Source organism: Trachypithecus francoisi, unplaced genomic scaffold (genome assembly GCF_009764315.1).
Source record: "Trachypithecus francoisi isolate TF-2019V2 unplaced genomic scaffold, Tfra_2.0 Lachesis_group4, whole genome shotgun sequence".
In the NCBI taxonomy this organism is placed as follows: Eukaryota; Metazoa; Chordata; class Mammalia; order Primates; family Cercopithecidae; genus Trachypithecus; species Trachypithecus francoisi.
Window position 1 is genome coordinate 117,106,738 of NW_022681469.1, and position 13,910 is coordinate 117,120,647.

Here is a 13,910-nt window from a genome sequence, read left to right on the forward strand (position 1 = left end):
AAAAAGAAAACAAAACAAAACAGCAAGAAAAATAAATATACAGCATTATATATAATATATTTTATATTATATAATTTTTATATAATAATAATATAGGTGACCTCTTAATGCTCACCTATTAGTTCTAGACTTTTTTTTGAAGTTTTCTTGAATTGTCCATATATGCCCTTGAAGGCAATATATACTTTTTTTTTTTTTTTTTTTGAGACAGAGTCTTGTTGTGTCACCCAGGCTGGAGTACAGTGGTACAGTCTTGGCTCAGTGCAACCTCCGCCTCCTGGGTTCAAGCAGTTCCCTGCCTCAGTCTCCCAAGTAGCTGGGATTACAGGTGCCCGCCACCACACCTGGCTAAGTTTTTTGGATTTTTAGTAGAGACGGGGTTTCACCATCTCGGCCAGGCTAGTCTTGAACTCCTGACCTCTTGATCCACCCCTCCTTGACCTCCCAAAGGGCTGGGATTACAGATGTGAGCCACCCCACCCGGCCACAATATATTCTTTATAGATGTTGGGTGGAATGTTCTATAAACATCAGTTAGGTCAAGTTGGTTGATAGTGTTGTTCATGTTTCCTGTATCCATACTGATTTCCGATCTATAACACTGTATATTTATTTTCCTTGCTTTTTCTTTTTGGCACTTGCCACCTGTATTTAATGTTGACTAGAAGTAGAGAAAGCAGACATCCTTGCACTGGACCCAACATTAGGGAAAAGCATTCAGACTTTGATAATTAAGTATAATACTAACTTTAGATTTTTTTGTAGATACCATTTATAAGATGGAAATTCTCTCCTATTCCTAGTTTACGGAGAATTTTTGTCATAAAGGGTATTGAATTTTCTCAGATGGTTTTTGGCATCTATTGAGATGATCATATGATTTTCCTCTTTCCTCTTAACATGGTAAAATAATCTGATTCTCAAATGTTAAACAAATCTTGCATTCCTAGGATACATCTTACTTAGCTACGCATTTTATGCATATTGTGAGTTTTACTAAGTGGGCATTGTTTTATTTCATTGTGGTCAGAGTACATGTTTGTATGATTTCTGTTCTTTTGAATTTATCAAAAGTTGTTTTATCATCCTGTACATCGATGAATGTTCCATGTGTGCTTAAAGAGAATGTGTATTCTGTAGTTGTTTGAATGGCATATCCTAGAAAATTGAGATCTGTTTAGTTATTGATGTTCTTCAAGTCTCTCATATCCATATTGATTATATAAAAATCATAATATTAATTAATGTGAATGGCTTTTTTTGTTGTTGTTGTTGTTTTGAAACAGAGTCTCACTCTGTCGCCCAGGGTGGAGTACAGTGACGCAATCTCCGCTCACGGCAACCTCTGCCTCCCGGGTTTACGTGATTCTCCTGAATGTGTATGGTGTTTTGAAATCGAATTATTATTTTGGATTTTTCTTTTTTCTTTCAGTTCTGTCAGTTTTTGATTTACTAGTTTGAAGCTTTCTTTGGGGGCAAATATACCCTTTAAGATTATTATATCGTCTCTCAATTGTTTGATTCTTTTAAGTTTATACAATGATCTTCATTATTCCTGGAAATATTCCATGTCGTAAAGTATTCTTTTTCTGATTTTAATATAAGCACTCTGGCTTTCTTTTGATTAGAGTTTTTATGTTACATATTTTTTCTAGCCCTTCACTATTAACCTGTCTGTATCTTTATGTTTAAGTTGTGTAAATAGCTACATCTTGCTCGTTTATCCATTCTATCTTGCTTTTTTATCCATTCTATCTGCCTCTTAACTGGAATGTTAGATCATTTACATTTAATGTAATTATAGATCAAGTTGGATTGAAGTCTACCATCTTACTTTTTCTATTTGTCTTGCCTGTTTTTTCTTGTATTTTTCCTGCTTTCTTTTGATTAACTGATTTTTTTTTTATGATTTTGTCTCCCCAATTATCTTATTAGCTATAACTCTTATTTTCTTAAGGGTTACTTTAAAGTGAAAAGTAGGCCAGCCATGGTGGCTCACACCTGTAATCCCAGCACTTTGGGAGGCCGAGGTGGGCAGGTCACCTGAGGTCAGGAGTTTGAGACCAGCCTGACCAACATGGAGAAACCCCGTCTCTACTAAAAATACAAAATTAGACAGGCGTGGTGGTGCACACCTGTAGTCCCAGCCACTCGGGAGGCTGAGGCAGGAGAATCGCTCAAACCTGGGAGGTGGAGGTTGCAGTGAGCAGAGATTGTGCCACTGCACTCCAGCCTGAGGGACAGAGCGAAACTCCTTTTCAAAAAGAAAAGAAAAGAAAAACAGAAATCTGAACTCTCTTTGTACAAACAACCGTGTGCCTAAGGCTTTTGTGCACTTATAGCATGGGAGGAACACAGATCCTTGACAAGTCGCTTCCTCTCTGTCTTCCCATCTGTAAAATGGGAATATGGGCCAAGCACGGTGGCTCACACCTGTAATCCCAGCACTTTGGGAGGCTGAGGCAGGTGGATCACCTGAGGTCGGGAGTTTGAGACCATCCTGACCAACGTGGAGAAACCCCATCTCTACGAAAAATACAAAATTAGCCGGGCGTGGTGGCACATGCCTGTAATCCCAGCTACTCAGGAGGCTGAGGCAGGAAAATCTCTTGAACCCGGAAGGCGAAGGTTGCAGTGAGCTGAGATCGCTCCATTGCATTCTAGCCTGGGTAACAAGAGCAAAACTCCATCTCAAAAAAAAAAAAAAGGGAAAAGTAACCATCTTTAACTTATTTTATACCTTCAAATAATATACCATTTCATATACAATATAAGAATCTTATAATACATTGTCACTTTCTCCCTCATTTTCTTTGTGCATTTTTACTGATTTTACTTCTACCTATATATTTTTTTTTTTATTTTTTTATTTTTTTATTTTTGAGACGGAGTCTTGCTCTGCCACCCAGGCTGGAGTGCAGTGGCCGGATCTCAGCTCACTGCAAGCTCCGCCTCCCGGGTTTACGCCATTCTCCTGCCTCAGCCTCCCGAGTAGCTGGGACTACAGGCGCCCGCCTCGTCGCCCGGCTAGTTTTTTGTATTTTTAAGTAGAGACAGGGTTTCACCGTATTAGCCAGGATGGTCTCGATCTCCTGACCTCGTGATCCGCCCGTCTCGGCCTGCCAAAGTGCTGGGATTACAGGCTTGAGCCACCGCGCCCGGCCACTTCTACCTATATTATAACACTATAATACATGGTTACTATTTTTTCTTTAAACACTTATCTTTTAAAGAAATTAAAAATGAAATTGTAATATTTTATTTTTACTCATCTATTTACCATTTCCAGTGTTGTTTATTCATTTGTGTGGATCCAAGTATGTGCATGGAATCATTTTCTTTTGGTCTATAGAATCTCCTTTTAACATTTTTTATGATATAGGCACATTGGCAATGAATTCTGTTAGCTTTCATTCATCTGGGGAAAAAAAATACCTTGATCTCACCCTTTTTTTTTTTTTTTTTTTTTTTTTGTGACAGAGTCTTGCTCTGTCACCCAGGCTGAAGTGCAGTGGCACGATCTCGGCTGACTGCAACCTCCGCCTCCCGGATTCAAGTGATTCTCCTGACTCAGCCTCCCCAGTAACTGGGATTACAGGTGTACGCCACCACGCCTGGCTAATTTTTGTATTTTTAGTAGAGACAGGGTTTCTCCATGTTGGCCAGGCTGGTCTCAAACTCCTGAGCTCGGGTGATCCGGCTGCCTTGGCTTCGCAAAGTGCTGAGATTACAGGCGTGAGCCACTGCATCCAGACACCTGAATTTTTAAAGAGTATTTTTTGTCAGATATAAAATAGTTGGGTCTGCCAGTCATGGTGGCTTACGCCTGTAATCCCAACACTTTGAGAGGCTGAGGCAGATGGATCACTTAAGGTCCAGAGTTGGAGACCAGCCTGGTCAATATGGTGAATCCCTGTCTATACTAGAAAAACAAAAATTAGCTGGCTGTGATGGTGTGCACCTGTAATCCCAGCTACTCAGGAGGCTGAGGCAGGAGATTCTCTTGAACCCAGGAAGCAGAGCTTGCAGTGAGCTGAGATGGTACCACTGCACTCCAGCCTGGGTGACAGAGCAAGACTCTATCTCAAAATAAAATAAAATAAATAAAATAAAATAGTTTGTTGTTGGTTTGGGTTTTGGTTTTTTCTCTCTCTGGACTGACTGACTGTTTCTGACAGGAGATCGCCAGTAATTCATATCTTTTTTTTTTTAACCGATATACAATGAATCTTTTTCTCTCCACCATTTAAGATTTTCATTTTCTAATTTTGATTTCAGAAACTCTCTTATGCTTACTGGTGTTCTTTGGGTTTATCCTGCATGGAGTTTGTAGAGTTTCTTGAATTTTTAGGTTTATAGCTTTTATGAAATTTTGCCACTGTTTTTTCAAATACACCCTTTCCCCCTGTCTGGGAAATGTATGTTTGGTTGCTTAATTTTGTTTCGTAGGTCGCTGAGGGTTTACTAACTTTTTCTTCAATCTTTCTCTCTGTCTATTTCTGTTTGGTTTGTTTCTGTGACTGTATCTTTAAATTCACTGATCTTTTTCTTTCACTGTGTCTAATCTGTTGTTCAGCCAATCAAGTGAATTTTTTTCATTTCGCATATTTTAAGTTTCAGAATTCCATTTGATTCTTTATGTTTTCTGTTCCTGTCTGTATTGTATTCATATTTTTCTTTAAATCCTTGGACATGCTCGTAATGGATGTTCTAGTCTGCTTGTTCCATTATCTCTTGTCATTTCTGGTTCTGTTTTTATGAACTAATTTTTCCTCTGATGATCCTGCTGCTTTGCGTGTCTAGTAATTTTCTATTGAATTTTAGACATCATGAGCGTTAACTGGATTTTGTTGTCTTATTTAAGTTTGAGCAGGCGGTTAAGTTACTTGAAGATCAGCTTGATCATTCTGAGACTTGTTTGTAGCTTTTTGGAGTGGATGTGGATAAGGCTTCAAGATTAGTTTAGCCCTCCACTCTGGTGTGACACTTCAGTGTCTTTACAAGTCCTTGGTCTTCAACAAGTGTGTCCTCTCTGACTGGATGCAGTTGGAAAGTCCTCCAGCCCTCAAACTGGGTTGGTTGGTGGGGTGGGTGGTTTTTAGCTCAGACTTTCCTTTCTGTTCTTGCCTGGCCTTATGAGTTTCACCCTGTACATAGGCACTTTAGCTCTTGGCAACAGATCACCTCTCTGCAGATTTCTATAGCTCTTTCTTAGTATATGTCCCTCCTTTTCAGTGCTCTGCCTTGCAAATTCCAATTGCTGCAGCCACCCAATCTTCTGATGTCTGTCCTTCAGTGGACAGGGAGACCATCACACTCTGCTTGGGTTTTTTCTTCACTGTGATGCAATCCAGAGGGTTCTTCCTGCCAGGAAGGGTAACATAGGGCTCATCTCATTTGCTTCCCTTCCTTCAGGGAAGTCTTGTTCCACCAGTTGTCCAGGGTCTGTAAATAGTTGTTTCATTGACTTTGCCTAGTTTTCTAGTTGTTTATGACCAGAGGGCATGTTGAGTATCAGTAGATCTGTCATGGCCAGAAGCAAAGACTCCAAGTTCTTTTAATTTTGACTTTTGGTTTTCATGGAAATGGCTGGAAAAAATAACTTACAAAGATAAATAGATTCAAACCAAAGAAGCACATTATTGGCTATCTTTACAAAAATAGGATTCATATTTATGAAATCTAGGTATAGGTTGAGTGTCTTTTATTCAAAATGCTTGGGATCAGAGTGTTTTGGATTTGGGATTTTTGAATTAGGGAAACTCAACTTGTACTAATTATGAGATGGTATTTGTTGAAACCCATCTAGTCAATTTTCATTTTCTGTGATATTCTTCTTTTTTTTTGAGATGGAGTCTCGTTCTGTCGCCCAAGCTGGAGTGCAGTGGCGCAGTCTCCGCTCACTGCAAGCTCGGCCTCCCAGGTTCACACCATTCTCCTGCCTCAGCCTCCCAAGTAGCTGGGACTACAGGCGCTTGCCACCACACCGAGCTAATTTTTTTGTATTTTCAGTAGAGATGAGGTTTCACCATGTTAGCCAGGATGGTCTCGATCTCCGGACCTCATGATCCGCCCACCTCAGCCTCCCAAAGTGCTGGGATTACAGGTGTGAGCCACCATGCCCAGCCTCTTTGTTGTCTTTTTTTAATAGCTTTTCAGAAGATTTTGCATTTCTTATATTAATTAACAAACTATTTGAAACTTCTTTTGGCAAATGTTTACTCAGATTTGAGTTGGTAAATAATAGTAGGTAACATTTATTGAGTGTTAACTCTGTGTGTGGCAATTTTCTTAAGTTAATCCTCACAATAGCACCATGACATAGGCACAGTTACTATGCCCAATTTGTAGATGAAGAAACCAAGGCACAGAGGGGTTAAGTAACTTGTCCAAGATTGCGCAGCCAGTAAATGAGAGAGCTGAGACTCGAACACATGCAGCCTGGCTTGTACCACAAACCATTGCACTACAATCCCTCTTGTGCGATATGAGACATTGAGCCATTTTTGTAGAAGGTGCTGTCTTTGCCCATCAGTATATAGATGATGGGAACATTTCCATATATTCACCTTTAGAATGCTGTCACTGTAGCATGAAATAGTTGTTTTCCTCAAAAAGCATTAAAGCACCACATTTAGGCCGGGCGCGGTGGCTCAAGCCTGTAATCCCAGCACTTTGGGAGGCCGAGGCGGGCGGATCACAAGGTCAGGAGATCGAGACCATCCTGGCTAACACAGTGAAACCCCGTCTCTACTAAAAATACAAAAAACGGGCCGGGCGCGGTGGCTCAAGCCTGTAATCCCAGCACTTTGGGAGGCCGAGGCGGGCGGATGACAAGGTCAGGAGATCGAGACCATCCTGGCTAACACGGTGAAACCCCGTCTCTACTAAAAATACAAAAAAAAAAAACTAGCCGGGCGAGGTGGCGGCGCCTGTAGTCCCAGCTACTCGGGAGGCTGAGGCAGGAGAATGGCGTGAACCCGGGAGGCGGAGCTTGCAGTGAGCTGAGATCTGGCCACTGCACTCCAGCCTGGGTGACAGAGCGAGACTCCGTCTCAAAAAAAAAAAAAAAAAAAAGCACCACATTTATTGCAATGACTTAGTATGTGTTTATTTTTTCAAAAATATCTGTCAAGCAGTGTATTACTGATATGATAGCCATTTACCATCACAAAACAGGGCAGGTAATTTGGATCACTTAGCTTGCCCTTTTTTTTTCTTCCCTGTTTTGAGGACAGGCTCTCACCCTGTTGCCGAGGCTGGAGTGCAATGGCATGATCATAGTTCACTGCAGCCTCTAACTCCTAGGCTCAACAATCCTCCCACCTCAGCCTCCCTAGTAACTAGGACTATAGGTGTGTTCCCACCATGCCCAGCTACTTTTTTATTTTTTATTGTTAGAGATGGGATCTTGCTATGCTGCCCCAGCTGGTCTTGAACTGCTGGCCTCAAGTCATCCTCTCACCTCAGCCTCCTAAAGCACTGGGATTATAGATACACACTGCCCCACTCAGCCAGGATCACTTCGCTTTTCTAAAGAAAATCATATAGCTCATCTTTAAGCTTAAAACTCTTACATACTTTTGCCAAGAGAAAACCAACAAACCATTTTGTGGGTTGAAGTACTGCAGTTTTGGTTTGGTTTGGTTTGAGATGCAGTCATGCTCTGTCACCCAGGCTGGAGTGCAGTGGTGTGATCTCAGCTCACTGCAACCTCCACCTCCTGGGCTCAAGCAATTCTCCTGCCTCAGCCTCCCTAAAAGCTGGGACTACAGGTGTGCACCACCACACCCAGCTAATTTTTGTTTTTTTTGTGGAGACGGAGTTTCACAATATTGGCCAGGCTGGTCTCAAACTCCTGATCTAAGGTGATCTGCGTGCTTTGGCCTCCCAAAGTACTGGGATTACAGGCATGCGCCATGGCATCCATCCCTGGCCACTTCTTGACAGGAGCAGAATTGCATCCAAATTCTGACCATTGGCTCATTTCATACATTGTATTTTCAGCTCTAGAATTTAGTTTGCTTCTTTTTATATATCTTTTTCTCTCCTCCTTGCACTCCTGTTTTCCTTAAAATCCTTGTGGGCAGCCTCCCTCTCCTTGATCTCTTTTCTCTTCCTGTTCTCCCTCTCCTTCCCTGGGACCACACTGGCTTCTCACTATGCCTTTGTCCTGTTCACAGCTACCACAGGAACTTTCACCGGTTGCTGCCTCTCCCTGGGGTGAATCCCTGCAGTGCCTCCCGTTACCATCCCGATCTCCATCCCCGCTCACTTCTTCAGAGAGGCCTTCCCTGTCCTCTTGTCTCCGGGACCCATTCCCCTCGCTCCCTGTACCTCTCCTTTCCATGCTCGGCAGCGCAAATGCTCCACACTCACAGTGGGGCTGTGCTCCAGTCAACCCATCACAAGTTGAAAACATCACGAGTCGAAAATATATTTAATGCCCCTAACCTACCAGACATCGTAAGTTGAAAATACCCACGAGTCAAAAATGTATTTAGGCCGGGCACGGTGGCTCGTGGCTGTAATCCCAGCACTTTGGGAGGCCGAGGTGAGCAGATTGCTTGAGGCCAGGCATTCAAGACCAGCCTGGGCAATGGAGTGTGAATCCCTGTCTATACTAAAAATACAAAATTATCCTGGCATGGTGGTGTGCGCCTGTAATCTCAGATACTCAGGAGGCTGGGGCAGGAGAATCGCTTGAACCCAGGAGGCGGAGGATGCGGTGAGCCAAGGTCGCACTGCTGCACTCCAGCCTGGGCGACACAGTGAGACTCCGTCTCAAGAAAAGAAAAAAAGAACTCCTTTTCCCAGTTTCTCCAGGAGCGCTCTTCCACTCATCTGGTCTCCTGCCTTGTGTTTGTCGTTTACATCCATGGCTTCTCTCTGCTACAAGGCTGAGCCCTTCCCAGAGCAGTTAGTTGGTTCAGTTGCTTAGGAAATATTTGTTAAATTAGTACTGAAAGAGATTTTCGTTGGCCGCTGGTTAAGGAAACAAACTTTTTTTTTTTTTTTTTTTTTCTGAGACAAGGTCTCGCTCTGTCCCCCACCCTGGAGTGAGACCCTATCTAAAAAAAAAAAAAAAAAAAGTCATAGCTCTCTGCAGCCTCCACCTCCCAAGCTCAAGTAATCCTCCTACCTCAGCTTCCCAAGGAGTGCACCACCATGCCCAGCTAATTTTTTTATTTTTCCTAGAGACAGGGTCTCACTTATGTTGCCCAGGCTGGCCTCAAAGTCCTGGGCTCAAACAATCTTCCCTCTTCAGCCTCCCAAAGTTTTGGGATTACAGGCGTGAGCCACTGTGCCCGGCCAGTAAGCAGAAATCGTACTGAGAATTTTTCATACTCATTTGCCTGGCCGGCTTCTTTCCTTCTTCCCTCCCTGGGTGAGATGCATCACCCCATACATTGCAGAGCGAGCTCCACCAGCGTCTGACTGGGATGGCTGGAATTAACGAGATAATGTTGCGTGCACTTAGGAAAAGGTGCTGAATATGTGCAGTATTTGTTGTTTGTAATAATTATGTTCCTTGAGCCCTGTGTTGCATAACAAGCTATATAATACCTCCAAGATTGCTTTAGGAATTAAGTATCAGATGATTGTAAAACACTTTACAAGATTGTCGCGTTGGGTGGGTGGAGCTGGCAGGAAAGCGTGTTGAATCGGAGGAGGAGGCTGGGAAGACAGGGGTTACCGGATTTTGTGTGTTCCTGTTTTATGTAGGGGTGTGTCCTCTTCGCCTCCTCCAGACAATTCCCTAATTGAGCTGCTAAGATCGGAGGCATCTGACTTTCGCATAAGACCTGACAATCCTTGTGTGGGGTTTAAATGGCATTGGAAATCATTAACGAGACAAAAAGCTATGATTTCCGTAGATTAACACACAGGTTGGGTTTTGGCATGCCAAAATTCATTGTTTTGGTCTTTAGCCCAAACATGCTGCAGTCATTATACTGTCATGCAGTAATTAGCTGTTCCTTTAATACAAGTAATAAAAATTAAGCCTAAGAAGTTCTTTAGCAATGCCTCTTACATATCCCAAAACAATATTCATATGCTGTAGGAATTTAGCCATTCAAATCTACTGTAGTAAAGTTTGGAGTTTAATGCACAGAGATGTTTGAACATTTAGCTGATCCTTTAGTCTGTGACCAGCTTTGCTACGTAGGCATTAACCTTTAATAGTGTCAGACTAAATATACATGCCATAGTGAACGATTATGAGATGGCCTGAATTTTCATTTACAGTATAAGGCTCTGAAAGTTGGTGTAAAGGTCTGGCTCCTCCTCACTTGATAATGTGCGTGTCATTTTCATATGTCACTGGATTCCTTGCTTAACCGCATGGGAGAAGCTATTTTTTAATTCGAAGCAGATACAGTGGGATCCTGGCCTTTTGAAAAGAATGGACTAGAAATGTTGTTGACAGAACTTTTAGGGAGGGCAGGCAGTACACTAGCTTTGTTCTTTAAAGACATAATTTCCTGGCACTTGTGCTAGAAAGCCTACATGAGCAACTCTTAATATAATTTTATACATGAGCAAAGGTTCCTCTCTTTACCTCCTTTTCCCTGACCTTTATGTCAAGTGTAAATCGTGGTTTTGTAAAAGGAGGCTGTGAACAGGCTGTTCACTTTCTTGAGACCATTTGCCCAGCACAAGGCTGTGAAGGTAGGGAAGGAGGCAGGCTGAGAAGGTGAAGGTATTCAGAGAAGTTACAGAATTTCTTTTTACAAACAGCACCTGGAATGTTTTCAGTAATTCTGTTTTTTGTGTTATCACGACTCCTGCTTACAAAGAACCATCTACCCAAGATAGCTTTTTTTTTTTTTTTTTCCAAGACAGGATTTCGCTCTGTTGCCCAGGCTGGAGTGCAGTGGCTCGATCACAGCTCACTGCAACCTCTACCTCAAGGGCTCAAGCGATTCTTCTGCCTTAGTCTCCCTAGTAGCTGGGACTACAGGTGTGCGCCACCATGCTTGGCTAGTTTTTTGGTTTTGTGTTTTTGTTTTGTAGAGACAGGCTTTCACCATGTTGCCCTGACTGGTCTCGAACTCCTGAGCTCAAACGATCTGGCCACCCTCAGCCTCCCAAAGTGCTGGGATTACAGGCATGAGCCACTGCAGCCGGCCTCCAGAATAGCTTTTGGAGTCAAATTTAACATAAATATTTTAATGCTGATTAAAATAATAATGAAAAGTCATGCGCCAGAAAGAGATGCAATTATAGACTGTGTATACGTGCAGAGTAAGTGCCCAGCAGCCAAGGGTTCTGCATGATGGACTGTGTTACTGCGAAACCCCAGCACCCAGGGTCCGCTGACGTTGATCCCAACATATCCCAGTGCCTGCCTTTTGTAAACTCTGCCAAGATGCTGGCATCCCAGAGAGTCCCTGGCTCCCGCTGCATACGTTAACCGAGGCATGGTAGACCTGGCCCTCGATTCCAGGAACCTAGGGTGGTCTGAAAAATTAATGACTCTGGCATTTGAAAATTAAGTGAGCTCTTGAATATATACTCTTGTTGATCCGCTGGGCATGGTGTTTGGCATTCTTCGACTGGAGACTAAATCTCTGCAACCATCTCATAAGTGACGCTGGCGCCCATACCAGAAATACATTCAGTAATCTTTCTAAGCCCTGTGGACTTGGGTATTCTTCCACTCTGACGGAGCCTGAGAATTCCAAAGGAAGTGTGCCCCCGGTACCCAGCAGGCGGAATATAATTGCCTCTTAGGCAGCAGAAGGAAAACTAAAAATCGCATTGATGCGGAAGAACATTAAGGTCTCTGCATCCTGTTGAATTCACAGTAAAGGCGAGAGCCGTGAGTTTGAACTGTCAATTCCAGGTCCTGTGACTTCTGACTTTGGATTAAAATCCAGTTATCTGCAAGTGAATCTGATGGCAGATGTGACCTTGAATTGGCCGCAAGACCCCATCGCTGGCCTGGCTGCTGTTCGGCTCGTGCTGCCCTGCACTTTGTTATTGTCACGAGTGTGGTGGCCTCCGGGCCAGCTGGCCTCCGACAGGGCCATGCTGGGTCACCAGCTGTGCCTCTGCAAGGGTCTCCAGCCTTGGGACCCGCAGCCATTAAATTAACCCCTGACTCTTCTGAACACCCTTCATTAGTGAAGGAGGATCGTGATGGAAAGTGATCATGTCATGAAACGGGGTGGCTTCTTATAAAGCCTAAGTGTTTCTTTCCTCTGCTTCACCAAGTGACCTTCCTTGTTGTAAAGAATGGTCCCTCAGAGCCTGGTGGGGTGGCTCATGCCCGTAATCCTTTGGAAGGCTGAGGTGGGCAGATCCCTTGCGTCCAGGAGTTTGAGACCGGCCTAGGCAACATAAGAAGACCCTATCTTTACAAAAAAATACAAAAATTAGCCCAGCATCTGCTGCGCACCTGTAGTCCCAACTACTTGGGAGGCTGAGGTGGGAGGATTGCTTGAGCCCAGGAGGCGGAGGCTGCAGTGAGCCATGATCATGCCACTGCACTCCAGCCTGGGAGACCCTGTCTCAAACAAAAAGCATGATCACTTGAAGTTAACAGACTTAGGTGTGCATTCTCCATGCCAGCCAACTAGCTGGGTGACCTCAGGTGAGTCACTCCTCTTCCCTGGGCTTTAGTTTCTGAGGCCTCTTTCTCAAGATCGTTGTAAGGCTCAAAAGACAAAATCTCCATAAAGGGTCCCATGAACTGTGTGGCATTCTCAGGCATCGGGTGTTACTTCCAACCTCATAATCACTGGACCCTTAAACATGCCGGCACCTGTCCACGGACTTGTCCGTCCTCTACATGCAGCTCTGAGGATGTGATTGATCTCCTGGGCTGCTGCCTGGTGTATTTCTCTACTTATGTCATCAAAGAATAAAAATCATGAAAGTGTCACACCAGGCAGGAGTAATCGACAAATACCAGTGAATCTCATGGCTGTTCCCACCCATTTTCACACCTCCAGGACCCTGAGCTGGGTCCATCCTTTGTAAAGCACTGGAGAATTCTCCCACCCAGCAAGGGGACCGGCTGTGGGGGCATGACTGTGGCCTCTGGGGATCCCACTGGAGCTGACAGCCTGGGAGCCCCTCTCTGAGCCTGTGTACTGCCGTGGAGGGGGCCTTTTTGGGGGCAGAGTAGGGTGATGGCTGTTTTCCTGTTGTGCAGATCCCGTACCAGCTTTGGATCTCGGACAGCAACTCCAGCTCAAAGTGCAGCGCCTGCACGATATTGAAACAGAGAACCAGAAACTTAGGGAAACTCTGGAAGAATACAACAAGGAATTTGCCGAAGTGAAAAATCAAGGTTGGTGGAAAATGCGTTCTTTGCTTTGTCTTCTCTTCTCTCTTCTTTTCTCTTTTTTTTTTTCTCTTTTGTTTTTATTTTAATTGGCTTTTCCCATACTTTTGGGACCAGCTTCCTTGTAATATACACGTCATAAAGTCAGGGTGGGGCAGGAATCTGAGTGTTAGAGAGAGATGATAATCATGCTGAGCTATTTTGAAGTAAAACTTTTCCTCTGCACAACAACGACATAAGATTTTATTGCCCTCTGATGAGACCGATCAGGATTCTTTGAACATTCTTCCTGTATCATTACGTGATTGGGTCTGCCTCTTGAAAGGCCGACGCATTGCCTCCAGGCGACACCTGTCAGAGAGCCAGCTCATGATCAAAGGGTCATACACAGTAAGTCATTTAATAATTGCCGCGGATACATTAAGGCTTCAGACACGTCTTAAAGGCTGCATGCTTAAGCGCCGCTGTTGCCTTGTCAGTATCGCCTATTCATTAGGAATTTAATGAAAGAAAACAACCTCTTGGTGTGTTTGCCCAGCCGTCAACAAGACAGAGAGGGCAAAGGTTGCCTGGCTTTTCCCATCAGGGAAGAACAAAGGAATCTGTCCTATAC

At 43.7% G+C, this 13,910-nt stretch overlaps 1 protein-coding gene across 16 annotated transcripts in view; it reads left to right on the forward strand.

The window, feature by feature from the left end:
• CUX1 (cut like homeobox 1) overlaps nt 1-13,910 on the forward strand; it is a 517,458-nt gene that overhangs the window by 319,358 nt on the left and 184,190 nt on the right. For all 16 annotated transcript variants that reach the window (XM_033192564.1, XM_033192563.1, XM_033192550.1 and 13 more), the window contains one exon: nt 13,166-13,303. In XM_033192564.1, the coding sequence (XP_033048455.1) occupies nt 13,166-13,303 (138 nt within the window). The remainder of the gene's footprint in view (nt 1-13,165; nt 13,304-13,910) is intronic.